General features: G+C 34.5%; 1 protein-coding gene across 1 annotated transcript in view; it reads left to right on the forward strand.

Annotated features, from left to right (window-relative positions):
- BANK1 (B cell scaffold protein with ankyrin repeats 1) overlaps positions 1-19,919 on the forward strand; it is a 271,822-nt gene that overhangs the window by 49,541 nt on the left and 202,362 nt on the right. The window contains exons 3-4 of the mRNA XM_063108726.1: positions 3,691-3,829; positions 13,168-13,307. Of these exons, the coding sequence (XP_062964796.1) occupies positions 3,691-3,829; positions 13,168-13,307 (279 nt within the window). The remainder of the gene's footprint in view (positions 1-3,690; positions 3,830-13,167; positions 13,308-19,919) is intronic.

Genomic DNA, 19,919 nt, shown 5'->3' on the forward strand with positions numbered 1-19,919 from the left:
TTTTAAAGTGACTTTATCACCATTTGAATCTATATTAATTTCGTTGAATTGCTTTTATATCTGAATCCTAATATTGTATTCTGAATCCTAATCTATATCCTAATCTATTACTGTATTTTATATCTGAATCCTAATCCTATATTCCCTAATAAAGGGCTTCATTATATGTGACCTGTTTGCTGGGACACTTCTGCAGATGAAACCATAACACGAGTTTCCAAACCCATAGGACAGACCACAGATTATGGAATCTACAAATCTAGAAATTCCCTGAGACTATATGAATGGATGTGACTGGTTAGGGTTATAAGAATCTCAGAGATTAACTCCTTTCCAGTTTATTCCTTGGCCCTGAATATAATTTAAAACAACATATAGAAGCTAACAGCACTACCCACCAACTTCTGACACCAAATCACAAACTATTTCTTGGTAACCAACTTTAATTTAAAGTCTAATTCTGTCATTTAACCAAAAAATACAGTAAATGCAGCAGAAGTTGATTGTGTGCCTTGTGCCTAAAACACCTACGTTGTGAGGTGCTGCTCTCTTGGAGGTGAGGTTCTACAGTGACCAAAAGACATCTTTTCCCTTTAGCCAAGTGGTTCTCAAACTAAGCCACATACAAGGACTACTAGGGGAGTTAAAAAAAAAAAATAGATGCTCATATCTTACTTCAGAGATTCAGATATAAATGTTATATTGTAGACCAAATTTCAGCCCTTTTGTTTAGGACTCAAGGTTCTGGAGCAATGCAGCAGAACTTCAGAGTTTGGAAGTGATAATTATAATAACCTTTTCTTTCCCTGAATGCTCTGACCCAAATAAGGAATACACAAAGGGGTCAGAAAATGCCTGGCTGGTTAGCTCACTTGGGAGAGCATCATGCTGATAAAACCAAAGTCAATGGTTTGTATCCCTGTACTGGCCCATTGCCAAAAAAAAAAAAAAAAAAAAAAAAAGTCAGAAAGATTGAGAGCAAAACAACAGCTTCATAACTAATAAAACTAAATTTATTATGACCACTTGAATGTCCTAATATTTTCTCCATTGAACATTGAATTAAATTTACCCATGTTATTAAGGACAGGCCTTCCTTCCTTGAGCAGCTGCTACTGCAGGGAGATACAGAGAGTAAATGAAGCTTGAGGGAGGTAAGGAAGAGAATTAAGCACGCTGGATTTAAACATGGATTTATATTTTTTAAATATAAACAGAATGTCTCCTTTGTGCATAATTCTTGCAAGGTGCCATAAGGATATGAGGAAATAAAAACATCCTTAGGATGTTTAAAATCTAGCTGGGAAGCCAAGACACAGACATGAAAAGCAAATTAAGAATAGAGGGCATGACTTAGCAATGGTCCAATGAGGAGTACAGGCATGAAGTGCTCTAGTATTCCTTTGAAAATTCTAAAACTTTTTGTGGGCTGAAGTTTCAGGGAGGATTTTTGTGGAGTTGGTGAAACCTGAGTTGGACCTTGGTGGAGAAGACACGTTTGGGGAGATGGAGGGAGAAAAGGAACTAAAAGCATGCCAACTTTATGTACAAACAGGACTGGCTACATAATTTGCAGTGCAAAATGAAAGTGCAAGGGCCCCTTGTTCAAATTATCAAGCATTTCCAAGCAGTGACAGCAGAGCCTTAACCAAGTGCAGGGCCTTCTAAGCGAGGAGCTCTGTGAAACTGCACAAGTCATAGGCCCCTGAAGCAGCCCTGGTTACAAATGAAGAGGTGAGTGCCTCATTTGGGGGGTTCTGTACACTTGTCTTTTGTTTAGAACTTTTCTCTAGAAATGGTTGAAAGGGAGAGTCCTGCCCTCTATAAGGAGGGGATGGGATGCATGAGAAGCAGCCTCTGCAGGCACTCCTGAATGAGAACCAGTTGACTGGGTGAATGTAACACTGGGAGAGTTTGGAAATGGATACGTTCAAGTTAAACAAGGAGTGATGTACACATGGAAAAAAAAATCCAGAACTCTGAAACAGAGGATCTTAGGAATTAAGCAAAAGTGAATGTCAAGATCTCAGAAGCAGAGGAAGAATTCTGAAGCAAAAGATCTTGAGGAATTAAGGTAAAGTGAAATGTAATGGGAAGTCAGTATGTGGCTCTTAAAGATTCTAGGTAAGATGATAGATAAGAGTCACAAAAAAGAACAAAAAACCCGGGCTAGAAATGAGGCCCTGTTGCAGATGTGAAGAAGAGAAGAGCTCATTCCTGACCTCCTGACTTGTTACATGTGTGGGGCAGGAGTAGAGGTGGAATAGTAGCAGCTTCTTTGAAATAGGATCTTTTCTCTGTGTGCAATTTCATTGGTGAGAAGAAATATAGTTCAAAATATCCAGTGGACGAATATTTGAGAGTATTAGACTCTGGAGGAAAATGCCTGAAGTGGGTTTGTGTGTTAGCTGAAATGATTTTGTAATATCTGCTTACTATTTGCAGAAACTCTTTGGTATTAAGCATTAAGATGTAAGTTTTATTGGTGGGTGACTTATGCTTCGGGAGATGACATTTAAATAGGAGAATTTTGAAATTAATGACTTTGAGGTAAATATAACTTGATAAGAGCATATAAATGAGGTTCCTGTTTATTTTAGTGTGGGGCTGAAATTTAGTATGACTTTGAAGAAGGGCTTTGGGAGTGAGATCATCATAAAAAGAATATTTCATTTTAGTTTTTTAAAAATGGTTAGACAGCATGATGTATAGTGTGGATTTGGAAGTTAGATAGTTCTGATTAATCTTCAGAATGTAATTCTGTGTATTACTTGCCTTGTTTCTGAAAGAGAAAAATAATAGCCTTTTCCATTTTGGTTTTGGGCTGTGTGTGTGTGTGTGTGTGTGTGTGTGTGTGTGTGTGTGTGAGCGTGTGTGTGTGGGTTTATACATTTTGGTTGGGATTTAAGGAACTATCTTTATATAAAAATGCTTAGCATAATTCCTACAATGAAATAGATGCTCAAAAAATGTTTATTTCTCTCTTTCTTATCTGTATTAACTCCATTCTTCTCATTTCTAATATTTTTTCTGAATTTTTTTCCAAAAAGAAGTCTTCAGTAACCCTTTTATCTTATGTACATAGGTTCAGCATTTCCATCTTAATTAAATCTTGAAACTTAGATTTATAACCTTTAGTCAACTCAAAAACCTTCACAACATTTATCATAAATAAAGAGGAACCAGAGAACTTCTATTATACAAAATATGTAACTCTTGGACACTTGAAAACTCATTGTATCTAAACTGTAGGAAATCTTAAAGTTAAACTTGTTTAATCTTCTCATTTATAGATAGACACCAAGTTCTAGAAAGGTGAGGGGAAAGATTTGGAAGAAAGATTTGGTTAACAATTGAGTTATAGTCCCCTGCTGGTCTGTAAGGTGATGCTTCTACACTGGGCTGGGAAGGTACACACCTGGGAAGGGGTGAGAGAAAAGTGGAGCAGCTGTATTCTCACTTTTTTTTTAGTTACCAATGTGGTATTGAGGGAAAAAAGAACACTCAATAAACACCAAATTGAGAAGTTCAAAATGTAGTGAGAATCTCATTTGCATATTTTATTTCTGAGCATGGTTGAAAATACAAACACAATAGAAGACTTACCTTTATCATTAACAAATGTAATGGGTTCTTTTGTTAAGGTAAACTTTTGCAAATGCTTAATTGGGTTATATTTTCATCTTACAGAATCCTGGTGAAATATTCATTATTTTGAGAGACGAAGTAATTGGTGATATTGTGGAGGTTGAATTTACATCAAATAATAAGCACATTAGAACACGACCAACCCTTTGGAGTAAGAAAGTCTGGTGTATGAAAGCTTTAGGTAAGAATTTTTATGCTGTAAAACATCATCCTGAGTTCCTTTCAATAAATTTATGTAAATGGTTTCGCTTCCGTACAGAAACTAGTATTATTCTGCAGGTGTTTCCTGTGTTTAGTTTTCACATACCCAACGTTGTTATTATGAATGTGGATTCACACATGGTAAGACTATGTTAAGGGAAGTTAGTTTGTATACCATGTAGGGAAATGACAGCTAGTAACATAACACATTTTTAGATATGTCAGCAGAGAGCATTTTGTGTATATGAGCAATTACATATGAAACTAAAATTATTTGCTTTATTATAACATGAGGATGAACAGATATTTGGAATTTTATTAATGAACTTTATTCCTTTCCTTTTTTTTCTTCCCAAGCCTCTGTCTGAGTATATTTTTAGTTGCTCCAGAAAGCATAATTATTTTTCACTATTTCATCATCATGGTACCATTTCTACATAGAATCTTCCCATTTTTTCCTTATTTACGAAGCTCATTGTTTGATTGAACAGCTTTACTTACAGCATGATAAATTGTATCAGATTTAAAATTCCAGATGGAATAACCACACTTGCTCTAATAATTGTACTAAAATCAAAAGCGGACATACTAATTTCTGTATGTTTTAATATAAATTTAGGACTACTTGGTTTTTTAGTTTATGATATCCTTTTATGATCACAGAATATAATTATCTTATAAAAGTTCATGTATGAACTTTATAAAATATTTTGGAATAAAAAGTTCAATCTTATTATGAATTTAGAAATGTAGTATAAATATTTAAAATTAAAGAGTATGTCAAACACATTCCAAGCTTTTTTTTTTTTTTCCTTTTAGACTGCAGCTATTATGCAGTCCATCTACAGACCTTGGTTTGTGTTATGCAAAGCATGTGTCCCCTCTGTGGATTTTTGTTACACAGCTTAGATTACAGTTGGATTATAAGAAGGAAAAACCTTATGCCAAGTGTTTATAAACACTTCAGACACCGCTTCTTGTCATGAACAAGCATAGACAGAAGTGAGATGAGAAAGAACTCTGTCTCTTTCCTTTTCTTTCTTTCTTGTCTCAAAGCCCCCTACTTCCATATGTCTCAGACTTAAATGATTTAATGTACAATAATTTCTAACTAATTAGTTTCAGAGTTTAACCTAAATCTAGTTAGACTAAAATCTCTACAGAAAAATTAATATTGCAAATTAAGAAGTACTTAAGTAATATTTTTCAATAGCAGATCAGGATGTCAAATAAAATTATTCATGTTATTTTTTGCTTAGAATACCTAACAGCTAAGAATAGTGCAAAGAATAAAACATGCCAAAGTTCAAATTATTTATCAGAAAAGCAGAAAACTAATATTACATGTTTCCCCAGATGTACCAGAGCATAATATCATCAACATGGTTAAACAGCAATTTGGTAGCAAGTCAATAAATCAATAAATAAACAAATATAAACAAACCACTAATTACTAGCCATGCTAATTAAACTTCAAGTCATTCTTTCAACAGATGTGTTTTATAAATTAATGAGAGATTTATTCCAAAATGTTGGCTGCTAGTTAGCAATATACAAGACGGTTACATGAACCTTTGTGGGAATATGGATGGGAAATGCCTCAGCAGAAAGTCCCACAGTCTTATTTTCTCTGCTTTGTGGCACTGTTCTTTGAAATGTTTTGAAGCCTAGTAAGGACTACATTTTACATCATGACCCAGTACATTTGCACAAATACATAAAGAAAGCAAAGGCTTGTTTCAGGGGAGAAAATGGGATGGGAGACAGAAGGATCAGAGAAGGTCAAAGAGACCTTGCTACTGAGGCCCTTGCAATCTTCTTTAGTTCAAACTATTCAGTACGCTAAGGCGCCAATACTTTGGAGTATTGTGTTCTGAGCCCCCACAAGGACAAACCACTATCCCAACATCTGGAGAGAGAGGTGAACGAAGGGAGTGACATCTGAGAGCTGTTTACCCGGAGCAGAAGTCACTGGAGCCATAAACTCTAGAAGCACTTATATGTTAATTTTAATGAATGGCTGGAAGCTGAGTGTGGACTAATTTGAGAGTGAGAAACTCCTGGTGACTGTAGTTTTAAGGGGCTTCCACACTTTTGTGGGATTTGCCTCCAGGAACTCCACCAGGTTCACACAGTAAAGATCTGAGAATGAGCCCCAAACTGGGTCAGAAGAAGAATAATCATGGTGAAATAGTGCCAGCATGTTCTCCATAACAAAGTCCTGCTCTCTAGGGAAAAACACTTTACCAGGGCCTTATCTCAGCTGAGGAAGGGCACCATCCTCCTGTAGACACTAAAAGACTAAATGTAATCATAAGACTATAGAATGCCTCCCCTCCCCACCACCTTGTGGTTACCACAACAGGGTTTCAATATGAGGAGAGTGGATTACAGTCAGTTAAAAGAACTGCAAGACTCAGACTGTTTCTGAGGAAGAGTATTTAGGAAAGTACAAAGTCAAGAAGGGGAGACAAAAACAAGGACAGGAGAGGAATTTAAAGCCTTTAACCCCTGCAGCTACAGCATTAAATACAGCCTAACTCCTAGCCAGATTACTATAAATTCTTTCATCACAAGACTATTTACTTCAATTTTTATTACCTAATACAACATGTCTGGTTTTCAACCAAAAGTTGCAAGTCACGCCAAAAGGCAAGATAAAACAGTTTACAGAGATAAAGCAAGCATCACACGAGACTTAGACAGGACACAAATGCTGAAATTATCAGGCAGGGAATTTTAAATAACTATGATTAAAATGTTAAGGGCCCTTATGGAAAAAAATACACAATGTATAAGAACGTATGGATAGTGTAAACAGAGAGAAATTCTAAGAAACAGTGCATCTGAAATGAAAAGTGACTTTGATGGGCTCATTAGTAGACTGGACATGGGTATGAAAAAAATCATTGAACTTGAAGATTGGTCAATGAAAACTTTCCAAACTTAAATACAAAAAGAAAGAAGTTTTTTTTTTTTTTTTTTTTTAAGAAAAATGACATAACATCCAAGAAATATGGGACAATTTCAAGGGTGAAACATGCATGTAGCTGGAATACAAGAAGAAGAATGAGAAACGAAGCACAGGGCTGAACCCATGGCTCACTCGGAAGAGTGCGGCACTGGGAACGCCAGAGCCACAGGTTCGGATCCTATATAGGGATGGCCGGTGCGCTCCCTGGCTGAGCGCGGTGCGGACAACACCAAGCCAAGGGTTCAGATCCCCTTACCGGTCACAAAAAAAAAAAAAAAGAAAAAAGAAACGAAACACAAGATATCAATGACAGACACAAAATACTCAAATATCAATGACAGACACAAAACAGATTCAGGAAGTTCAGACAACACAAAGCCGGGTAAATATAAAAAAAAGCAACATCTAGACATATATTCAAACTTCAGAAAACTGAAAACAAAGAGAAAATCTTGTAAGAAGGCAGAGAAAACAAATACCTTTAGAGGAACAAGTATAAGAATTATGTTGGACTTCTCTTCAGAAACAACACAAGCAAGAAAAGAGCAAAGTATTTCAAGTATTGTAAAAACAAAAACAAAACAAACATTGACTTATATAAAATTCTATATCCAGTGAAATTATACTTCAAAAATGAAGGAGAAACAAAGACTTTCTCAAACAAAAATGATGGAGTTCATCAACAGCAGACCTGCCCTGCAAAAAATGTTAAAATTTCTTTCAGAAGGTGGGAAATAATATAGGTCAGAAACTCGGGTCTACATAAGGACAGGAAGATTATCAAAGAAAGAGTAAGTGAAGGTAAAAATGAAAATTTTATTTTCTTTATTCTTAACTGATCTAAAAGACAAATGTGTGTCTGCGTAAAAGTAGTAACAATGTATTGAGTGATTATACCAGATGAAATTCATTAAGTGAAATGAATGACAGCAATGTCATAAGGATGGGAAGTAAGCATTGGGAAGACCCATTACAATGTACCTGAACTACATGTAAAGTGGTACAGTGTTGTTTGAGGGTGGACTTAGGTTTATTAAAATATATATTTGAAACTCCAGGACAACCACTAAAAATTTTTTAAAAGATAAAATTGGTAGGCTAAGAGGATATAAAATGAAATCATGTAAAACTCTCAAATAAACCAGAAAGAGCAGAAACAGTTGGGGTGAGGAGAGTGAACAAAGAACAAATGCAGAGAATAAGAACAATTACAAGTGGTGGACAGTAACCCAACTATTTACTGAAGCCAAGTGTTCACTACTTAAATGTGAATGGTCTAAGAGCACCATTTAAAAGACAGAGATTGACAGAATGGGTAAAAAACAATACCCAACTGCATGTTGTCTATAAGAAACTCACTCTAAATACAAAGACACAGATAAAACAAATGTAAAGGAAGGAGCAAGAGATATAGATATCATGCTAATATTAATCAAAAGAAGGCTAAATAGCTGTATTAATTTCAGACATAGCAGACTTCAGAATAAGGAAAACTATCATGAATAAAGATGGGCATTATGTAGTGATAAAGGTACATTCTCCAAGAAGATAGATCAATCCTAAACATGGATGCAATTAACAACAGCATGTCAAAATATGTGAAGCAAAAGGTGATATTAGGAGAAATAGACAAGTCCACCATTCTAGGTGAAGGTTTGAACACCCTTCTTTCAGCAATTGATAGATGTAGCAAACAGAATATCAATAACTATATAGTTGATCTGAACAGTATTATTGATCAGCTTGATTTAACTGACATTTATAAAATACTCTATCTAATGGAATTCGGAGGTATTGTTCTCCCAGAACTCATTGGAAATCCGATCCCCAATGTGGCAGTCTTGGGAGCTGTTTGATTCATGGGGGTGGATCCCTCATGAATGTGTTAATGCTCTCCCTGAGGGGTGGAGGTAGTGAGTGAGTTCTTGCTCTATCAGTTCCCCTGAAAGCTAGTTGTTTAAAAGACCCTGGCACCTCCCCTCTCTCTCTCTCTTGCTTCCTCTCGCCATGTGATCTACTTGTACCTGCCAGCTGCCTGCTGCTTTCCACCATGAGTAGAAGCAGCCCGAGGCCTACACCAGATGCAGCTGTCCCAGAATCATAAGCCCAATAAAACTGTGTTTTTTATAAATTACCCAGTCTCAGGTATTGTTATAGCAACACAAAAATGGACTAATATATCATTCAACTATAGTAGAACGTACATTCTTCTGAAACTCACATGGAACATTCACCAGGATAAACCACATGCTAGACCTTAAACAAAACAAAAAACAAAAACCACTTTAATGTAAAAGAATAGAAATCATGCAAAATATGTTCTCAGACCACAACAGAATTGAAATAAAAATCAATAACAGAAAGATAGTTGGCAAATCCCCAGATATTTGGAGATTAATAAACAAATGTTGAAAAATTTCCAAAGCAAAATTAAAACTAATTTGTTTGAAATGAAAATATAACTTACCAAATTTCATGAGATGCAGAGACAACAGTACTTACAGGGAAATTTTATTACTAAACATCTATAATAGGAAAGAAGAAACATCTAAAATCATTAATCTATGCCTCCACCTTAAGAAACCAGAGAAAGATTGGCAATTCAAGTGTAAAGCAAGCATAAGAAAATAAATAATAAAACTGAGAGTAGAAAACAGTGAAATTAAAATTGAGAGAAAAATGGGACAGCCCTGTGGCTCACTTGGGAGAGTGCGGCACTGGTAGCGCTGAGGCCGGGGGTTCGTATCCTACATAGGGACTGCCGGTGCGCTCGTTGGCTGAGCGTGGTACAGACCACACCATGCCAAACGTCGCAATCCCCTTACTGGTCAAAAAAAAAAAAAAAAGAAGAAGAAGAAGAAAAAGAAAGAGAAAATCCAAACCTGTTTCATTTAAAAGATGAATAAATTGATAAACTGTTAGCCAGGCTAACCAAGAAGAGACACAAATTATCAGTATCAGGACTAATATGCGGGTTATTGCTTTTAATAAAGAGTAATACAAACAGCTGTATGCATATAAATTTGATAACTTAGACAAATTCCTTAAGAGGCATAAACTACCAAAATTCACACAAGGAGAAATGGATGATATGAATAAGTCTATTTCTTAAAGAAATTAAAACATTAGTTATTGAGCTTCCATAAAAGATAGCACCAATGCCAGATATTTTCACTTGGTAATACTGCAGAGATAAAACAAAAATTATGTTTAAAGTACATTATGCTGACCAGTGAGGAAACCTTAAAGTGTTCTTTTTCTAAGTAGCATCTTTTCCTTCTGACATACTTTGACATCTTAACCTGACTTTTTTATTTGAGACGGTATCCTCTAGTTTTGCCATCTCTTGGCTTTCAGCTCAATAAGTTGATACACTTATTTACTTCATTTTCTGGGAACCACACCTTCCTAATGGTATCCATAAGTTTGTTTCTGACAGGGATTGTTTTGTGCTAAAGGAATTTGAAGTTACTATAATCTCAGGTTATGTCAAAACTTATGAAAATATATATGAAAGCTTTAAACTAGAAATATTAACTAATTTTTACACAGAAAGAAGAGGGTATTCCTCTGGTATCTATAGCACAGCCAGAAAGAAAATTGAACACAGCAGGGGACAATCAATTAAAAGTTGAAAGGAATGCATAATGTACCCACAAAGATATAGAATCTCTTTATTAATTAAGACACAGTGCTCTGGATAATGTAAATTATAACTTCATATTTCATTAAAAGAGTATAAAAAGTACTTCAGGATATGCCACATATTATGCTGACTCTGCTCAGGAAAATAACAATTAATAATATATTTTTCTACATATTATAATTCAGGAAAACAATTTTAACAAATTTTAAATTGATATTAATTTGGGGGCATGACCAAGGTTTTGAGGCTATCTGTCTTTATTTAATGATAATGTTCTAAACAAAACAGAGTCATGTTTATTTCAGTTCTCATGGAAACACTAGGTGGGTTCATTTAATGTATACCATATGGGAAAGAGTGAAAATTGACTCATAAAGGAACACAGCTCCTCAGACAATGTAAATACATGCAAAAGAGCTCTTAAATTAATGGATTTGTGAAATATCTACTTTAATGGAATTAGTGAAGAATTCTGACTCTTTGGAAATACCTGTGGATTATATTCTCCATAAATCACTTTCGTTTGTTCTTCATCTGGGAGAACAGACCACTTAAATCATGAAGAAAGGGAATGATGAAAAAGACTTTTGAATGGCCTTGAATTTGAGATTTGATTTAAATAAAATTCCTTTTTATCATTACTTCTCTGTAAGTGTACTTTATTGTGTGTCTGTTTCTGATGAAGGTAAAGAGTTCCATTTTTTCCTTCCCTTGTATGGATACCCTTGCTTGCTTTGGTGATCTTGATCTATATTTGTGTAAGCTTTCAGAGTTAGATGTTACTTGCCTGCTTTAGTGTAGATGGCAAACAATAGAATTTACTTTTACTCTCTTCTATTTGAGTCTTTAAATTATTATTATTTTTTTTGGAAGAGCTGTAAAATATATTCATCATGGTGAACCAAAGTTAAAGAAAAATGATGCTCACGCAGTACAGGGTACTTTTTATGAAACAGCCAATTCAATAATATATTATTAAGGAGGGCCTCCTACCCAGATGAATTCATAAAGGGCCCTCTCTCTATATATATAGGTAGAAACAGTAATTAGGTCTTGATTAATAACTGCCACTCAATATGAAAATGTATAGCAAATACAATACTTCAAAGGACATCTCTTTGAAGGATTACTCTAAAATCAACATCATTATTAGCAGATCCACTGGTAAAGTTTTGAGTCAACTAATGACTCAATATATCAGGAATAAATCACTCCAGTTTCATGTTAGATTATAAAGAGAATAGAATATTTTAAGTGTTCTGTATCAGAGAGCCACCAAGCAAATCTTCTTATCATATATCTCTCGTGATTCATTGCCTGACTTTTTTTAAGAAGGATAACTCCCCATGGTAACACTTCTAATCTCTTTTCTGATAAACAAAATTAATAGCTTCTTTCAAAATCATTTTTATGACTTACCACAATAAGATAAAAATTTTAAAAATTTAAAAAATTGTCTTTATAAAATCTGAAATTGATTTCATTTGACCCTGGTAACCCTAGAACCCTGTTTACTGCATGCATACTGCTGCAGCTGGTCAGATGTGCTCTGCTATTATTAGGGGCTTTTTTGTCATGGTTCCTCTTACTGTCTCTACTAGGCAGATACCTCTTTGAGAAGAGAGTGCTTCTATTTTTCTATGTACATCTTTATAACAGAGGTTAGGTGTCCAATCAAACAATATGGGAGGAGGAAATTTCAGCTCCTTGACCTAGTTAAGCTTAAGATTGCTTTTGTTGCCTTTAAATTTCCCTGAGCATTGTAAGAGGTCCTTTAACCTCTTCATAAGATAAAGTAAAATTAATGTTTAAACCTTAGGAGCTTTAAAATATTCAAAGCTGTTGGTCTTATATTTAATGACTTATTCCAAACCCCAAATGTTTGGGTAACAGTTTTCCAGAAGAATTTGGGAAATATCTTTGTGACAGACTGAAAGCTTTTAAGGTTTGGCCTACAAATGAATTTAAGGAGCTAAATTTTATTTATTTTGTTACACTAAAACAAAATAACTTTTCTATTGATATCATTAAATAATTGTTAAATAATCTTTCATGGAAATCACCAAATTCTTGTATAACTTTACCTCTGTTGGTATGTTACAGCAGAATTTATAATGCAGTATTATTGTCACTTTGAACAATTTGTTCACAAAATCATATGGTGAATGTGGCGTATAAATACTACTTAAGTTTTGGGGGGATTAAATCTTGCCTTCCCAGGGGTTTTTTATTGTAATCAATTGAATACAGTTCTATAATTTCAATTGACTCTACTCTTTTCAAACACACTTTTAAGAAACTTGCCTATAATTAATTGGAATTTCTTCATAAAATTAATAACAAACATCTAACTTTTAAGAATGGCTGCACTTTTCTCAATTCTAAAGTATTATGTAAAGATTATTATAGATTACTACCAGAAACCGGACGTTAGTAAGTAGGGAGAAAGGATTTAGTGCTTTGCTTTTATTATAATGTTAACATTTGTATTTATCTTTTAAGTTTTTAAAACAAATATATCTAAAATCATACATTTCATTTTGTGGTTTCTAACCACTGAGGATAAAAAAACCACTTTAAGTGCTAGAGGTTAGTAAAATTTCTATGAATTTTTAAAGGTTTCCTTCATATTCTCCAAAAGATATAATAATATATGTATTATGTACTCATCTCCTAACTCTTGTTTGTGTTTTATAAGATTTTCCTGCTGGCTCAGTCAAAGTCGATATCTACTGTGATGGAGTCATTAAGGCCACAACAGAGATTAAATACCATGCAACAGCGAAGGCAATGGAATGCCTATTCAGAATGGCAGATCCAGGAGAGGGTTTGTGCCAGGTAAGTTGATCTTACCGTGAAGTTAATTATAATGTTAGCTAAAGAGCTAATGCAGGATAAGAGGATTCATGCTTTGGTAGAAAGTCTGAATGTTGATTGAGTAAGAATGAATCACTGATCAATAGGAAGGGAAGAAGCCAACCTCTGTGGTGCAGAGATGCAGACAATTACTTTGCTTAGGTCAAGTCATTCCAGATAATGCTGATAAGAGATGGCTTATCTGTTACAACAGAGCTACTGTGATGGGCTCATTTTAAAGCTGTTATAGAGCAGATAAAGAAAGAGAGAGGGATTAAAGAAAACTCAAGAAATGTATTTCCTCTTTATTCAGATCTGGACAATACAAAGTAAAATAAAAGATCATCTATGTGTCACTTTGAGGTTAAGAAGTCACACAAACCAAAATATCACCAAAAAGGGTGCATGTGGTGTTAATCTAGAAATTGTTATTTTCGTGTGGACATTTTCAAGTGCAGTGTATATTTTTCTTAGTTTCATTTACCACTGTTGTCTGATAGTAAAAATTATTATTTTATGTTAGCAATGTTTATTAGGAATTCCAGAAAGACTAAAATTTCCTGGGAGGTATGCAAATATAAGCATAAAAATTATGCTTGAGATTATCTTCAAGCCCCAGGTCATTTGTCAGGTGTGACAAAGTATTATTCAGCCATGATGACTTCATGAGGCATTTCTGGTCTCCTTGAAGAGCCCTCATTTGGGACTTTTTCCTGTAAATCCCTAATTCTCATCGATTTTAGAATGTAGCAATTATATTTGATTAATCTCAAACCATTAGTTTAATCTCTACATTTTATGTTTTGTTACCTGACTCACTTTCAATGCAGAGAAAGCTTGCTTAATATGGACCTTTATCCTTTATGTGCTTATTCCATCAAATTTTCAGAGTGAAATAAATGCTGTACCTTTTTATAGCTGCTTGATAATTAGAAAAACTATCAATGATAATGAGATTGATAGGTTGTCGTGAAGCCTTATATGTTTAAGCTAGTTTGGGAATTGGAGGCTTTGTTATTTATTTCACGTGGCACATTTTTCTATTAGAGTTTTCCTTTAAGAACAACATATTTTTAAAACAATGGAAATGGTAAAAGTGTCTTAAAAAAAGACAGGGAGTGAAATACCTTTTGTCAAACTGGGGAGTCTGAGGACATTTGGCAAAATGTCTATATTGTAATTACAAAGCAAGTACAAAAGTTATGGCTTGAAAAACAGATTGTCTCATTTTCTTGTGACAAGTCTACCTTATCTTCTACTTAAAATTTGTGTTCATAACAAAAAAATGAATAAAGGTGATATATTGCATTACCAATATTTAGTCAATGTAGAAGCTAAGTAAAATAGTGCCCAAACACACCTTTGTGTTAGTTTTCTTCTTGGGGGCAGGGTGGGAGGGAACATGTGATCCTGGACAATTTTTCATAATGCTATCGTATGAAAGTCATAATTTCTTCTACAGCTTTAAGTGAATGAAAACTTTTTTTGCATAGTTTTTAGATACTTAGAAAATGCTATGTTTCATTTTCTTCCTCAGTGTCAGAAATGAGAAGTGAGAAAGGGTTATGGGTTTCAGGATTTTCTTTCCTCTGCCAAGCTCTGGTGGCCTAGTGAAGGGAATCATGTTGGGCAATCACACAGCTCAATTCAGGTTTTACTATCAGGAAAGAGCCAGTTTAAGCTTGCAATCTGGGTACTGAGAGGTAGAATTATTCCAACTTGGTGACAGCTAACCATGGCGTGGCAAGGAGAGACATTAAGAGAGAAGGTTTAATTTATGTAACTTAAGATCAGTCTAGAGGTTTTGCTGCCATCATTAGGGGACCTAGAAGTGTTGTGGGGTGAGATCAAGCAAATTCTGAGACTGGGATCCCAGACCAAGCCATACCATCAAGGGCCTGAAGAAAAGAAAGGCTGCACTTCAGTCAATATCCCTAGAATCTTGGACTAGGTAGTATGTGGCGTTCATCTAAATCCACTGTCTCCTGGACCACACAAGTTATCTCTGAATTCACACAGATGGTAAAGGCATACTGTACCCTCGAAGAAGCAACTACAGAGGCATTTCTTTCGTGTGTTTTAAGGTTGTGTGGCCTCGAAGGAGGTGTTGCAGCCCACACTGAGCTTCTCCTTGTGAGGATTTGGTTTTTTCTTTTGACATTTGCCTTTGCTCCCATATGGATTATATTTAAAGAATGGTATAAAAAACTGTGTTTTCCCTTTCCAGTAGAACATTACGGAGATTGTTTCTCTAATGTGGACATCTCTTTTCAAAGCACAACATAATAGTAATTTTATTCACCATAGTTATTGTGAATTTGTAAGAACATATACCTGCAGATTTGAATTTTTTCTAAAACCTACATACTTAGTTGATATGATATATTGTAAAAACTATCCTGAGTTTCCAGTAAATTTTAATGGCAGGAGTGATTTCAGTAGTCCTAGAAATTAGTAATGAGATACTTCTTATAATCATTTTGAAAGCTATTGGGCATATAGTAAAATGGCCATTCTGTGAGTTTGAGAAAGGAAATGATAGTGAGATATGTTTTTTTTTAATTTTAGTTTTAAATCATGCCCATTAGTTTTTAGAACACTTTACTTGAACCAGCTTAATTATCTAACTGCTTCCTAAATCATTTTACCTTGTTTGGATAAATTATAAATCCCAGCACATAGCCTCATAAAGGTGCAATTTCCAGAGCATCACTTAAACAGTGAATATAAGAGAGATTCAAATGAAAAAAAAATCCAAAGCCCAATTTGGGATGATAATTAGAATTCAAGTATTAGTGTTAGAAATACTAGTAATTCCTATTTAAATGAGATAGTTAAAACCTTTGAGACTTTCATCCTATTTATAAAAATGTCTTGGGGCAACAATAAAGTTGACTTTGTGCAGGAACAACTAGACACAATATAAAAACAAAATAAGGTCAAAATGCTAAAAGAACTTAGCAATTAGTAATCAAAGTATTGGGATCATGTTCGTTAAAAGAATTTTTGAAATGGTACCAAATAATTCTTAGTTTTATCTCTTATTAATAAAGAGGTATTTTTGTATTGCACACATTTATCATTTGGCATATTTTTCTTTATACATATTAAAATGTTTATTTTATCTTCATGTTAGGTATACGTCATTGTTGTCTTTATTAAATTGCATGTATTGATTTACTGCCTACAAACATGTAATACAGTGTGAAGCCAAGTGAGATTGCGGTGAGGGAAAGTACAGACTTAGGGAACTCTTACATTATGAGAAATCGTCCAGTGTGTTTCTGTTAATAGTTCTCTTAAAGGTTAATTTCTTTATTAAGTTAAAGCTTAGGTGTTAGCAGTTGACCCTATCTTAAAGAGGGGCACTGAGAGATAGAGGGAACTCGCAGGACTTTCAGTAATTTTTTCTTAGTTACTTGCCTCCCTCAAAAGGTTGATGGAAATCTTCCTTCCTCTTTTCGTCAGCTCTTATTGATAAGAGATATAAATGCAGCTAGTCCCTAGGCTTCACCATAACACCAGTGTTATCTAAGGCATTCCTGTGCTGCAGACATTCAGTGGCTCCCTGTACCTGCCAGCTTCCAAAAAAGAAAAAAAAAAAAAAAAAAAAGAATGATTCGGAAGACCCTAAATAGGAAGAAAGCTTAGACTGAAGTTCTGACTGCAATAGAATGTAACTGGGAGGTAAATATATACTATTTGCCACTGGTTTAAAAAAGTAAAAAGAAGAAGGTTCAAATTCCTTTGAATAGCACACAAGCTACAGGGACCCAAATCATTTCCAGAATCATCTGCGACCACAGCATTCCCTTCATGTCTTTTTAACTCTGTTATTTCTGTTGTTATTTCTATGTTCTAGTCACATTTTAAAAATACATTATGCTATTTCCTCCCCCTGTCCCCGCAAGGCATGGACATTGTGTTTTTCATCTTTCCACACTCAGTATCTTTCACACAGTCAGTTCTGGGCTCATGGGACACAACTAATATTTATTGCTTAAAAATGGGTGAAACACAAATGATTGCTTTTTTTATAGTGCTACTTGAATAAACAAGTGAAAAACTATGGAATAAGTATATAAATAAGACAGAAAGAGAAATGAAAACTGCCCTTTTAAAATACATTTTTATTTACTGATAAAACTGAATAAATCTGATGCTTGTGAAAGCCATGAACTTCTAGGAGTGTGTGATACTAGAAAAATGAAAAGCTTGTGCTGCAAACTTTTCTTCATGTTCTATCTCAGTAATAAACTGCATGTTAATATAAGGGTACTTCAAAAAGTTCATGGAAAATAGAATTAAAAGATAAAATAATCTTCCCATAAATTTTTATTTATTTGTTTGTTTATTTATTTTTTTAGCTCCAACTTATGAGTGAGGATATGTGCTATTTCTCTTTCTGTGCCAAGCTTATTTCACTTAATATAATTTTCTCTAAGTTCATCCATGTTGCTGCAAATGGCAGTATTTCATTTTTTTCTATGGCAGAGTAGTATTTCATTGTGTATATATATATAACACATTTTCCTTATCCAGTCGTCCAGTGATGGACATTTAGGTTGGATCCAACTCTTGGCTATTGTAAATAGAGCTGCAGTAAACATAGGGATGCAGGTATCCCCATGACATGATGATTTCCATTCCTTTGGGTATACACCCAGCAGTGGAATTGCTAGATCATATGGCAGTTCTATCTGTAGTTGTTTGATGAACCTCCATACCATTTTCCATAAAGGCTGCACCTATTTACAGTCTTACCAACAGTGTAGGAGGAGTTCTCTTTTTCTGCATCCTCACCAGCATTTCTTATTCTTTGTCTTTTTGATAATAGCCAGTCTAGCTGAGGTGAGATGATATCTCAATGTGATTTTAATTTGCATTACCCTGATAATGAGTGATGTTGAGCATTTTTTCATGTGTCCATTGGGCATTTGTATATCTTCATTTGAGAAATGCCTTTTCAACTCCTTTGCCCATTTTTTAATTGGGCTATTTGTTTTTTTACTGTTAAGTTATTTGAGTTCTTTGACAAAGGATTAATATCCAGAATATGCAGATTATAATATTGCAATATTTTTTCCCACTCTGTAGGTTGTCTTTTCACTCTGTTAATTGTTTCTTTTGCTTTGCAGAGGGCTTTTAGTTTGATATAATCCCATTTATTTATTTTTCCTTTTGTTGCCTATGCTTTGGGGGTCATATCCCAAAGTTTTTGTCCAGTCCTACTTCCTGAAGTGTTTCTCCTGTGTTTTCTTTTAGGAGTTTTATAGTTACAGGCCTTATACTTAAGTCTTTAATCCATTTGCACTGGTTTTGGTATACAGTAAGAGGTACAGGTCTAGTTTCATTCTTTTACATATGGGATGTCCAGTTTTCCCAGTACCATTTATTGAAGAGGCAGTCTTTTCTCCGATGTACATTCTTGTGCCTTTGTCAAAGATCAGTTGTCTGTAAGTACCTGGGTTGATTTCTGGGTTCTCTATTTTGTTCTGTTGGCCCAAGTGTTTGTTTTTATGCATGTACCATGCTGTTTTGGTTACTATAGCTTTGTAATATAATTTGAAGTCAGGTAATGTTATACCTCCAGCTTCATTTTCTTTTTTGCTCAGGATTGCTTTGGCTATTCAGGGTCTTTTCTTGTTCCATATGAATGTTAGAATTGTTTTTTTCTATTTCTGTGAAGAATGTTATTGGTATTTTGATGGGCATTGCTTTGAGTCTGTATATCACTTTAGAGAGTATGGACAGTTTCATAATGTTAATTCTTCCAATCCAAGAGCATGGAATGTCTTTCCATCTTTTTGTGTCCTGTTTAATTTCTTTCAAAAGCGATTTGTAGTTCTTGTTGTAAAGATCTTTCACCTCCTTAATTGAATTTATTCCTAGGTATTTTATTTTATTTTTTTTTTGGTGACTATTGTAAGTGGGCTAGTTTTCTTGATTTCTTTTTCTGCTAGTTCATTGTTGGAGTATACAAAAGCTACTGATTACGTGTTGATTTTGTATCCTGCAAATTTACTGAAATTTTTTATAAACTCTAAGAGGTTTTTTTTGTAGAGTCTTTAGGCTTTTCTATATGTAGGATCATGTCATCTTCAAACAGGGACAATTTGACTTCATCTTTCCCAATCTGGATATCCCTTTTGAAGTACCCTCATACCCTTTATTACCGACTGTTAATAACCATACAATTCCAGTCTTGCCTGTCTTTAGTATATGAAGGAAATGTTTGCTATTCAAAAATGCCTAACATTTTATCTCTCTGTCAAAATCCTGCATATCATCTTTCCTTTTCCTTTATTGGAAAGTGACAGCATGGCATAGGAGAATAAGTTCTGGATGTGGCAGGAGGAGGAGTTGGATTCATTACTAAATCAGCAATCATTTGCATTGTGAGAGCTCAGTTTCCTCACTGCTAAAGGAATTTCCTCATGTGTACAATGAAGAAGCTAGAATATGTGATCTCCAAGGTCACTTCCATCTCAAATATTCCATAATTTTATGTGAAGAAAAAAATACTTAGTTTGGGAATTACAATCACTCTCCAATAAGAGGATTGATTTGCAAATATGTGGGATCTCCATGTAT

This window comes from Cynocephalus volans, chromosome 9 (genome assembly GCF_027409185.1).
Source record: "Cynocephalus volans isolate mCynVol1 chromosome 9, mCynVol1.pri, whole genome shotgun sequence".
In the NCBI taxonomy this organism is placed as follows: domain Eukaryota; kingdom Metazoa; phylum Chordata; class Mammalia; order Dermoptera; family Cynocephalidae; genus Cynocephalus; species Cynocephalus volans.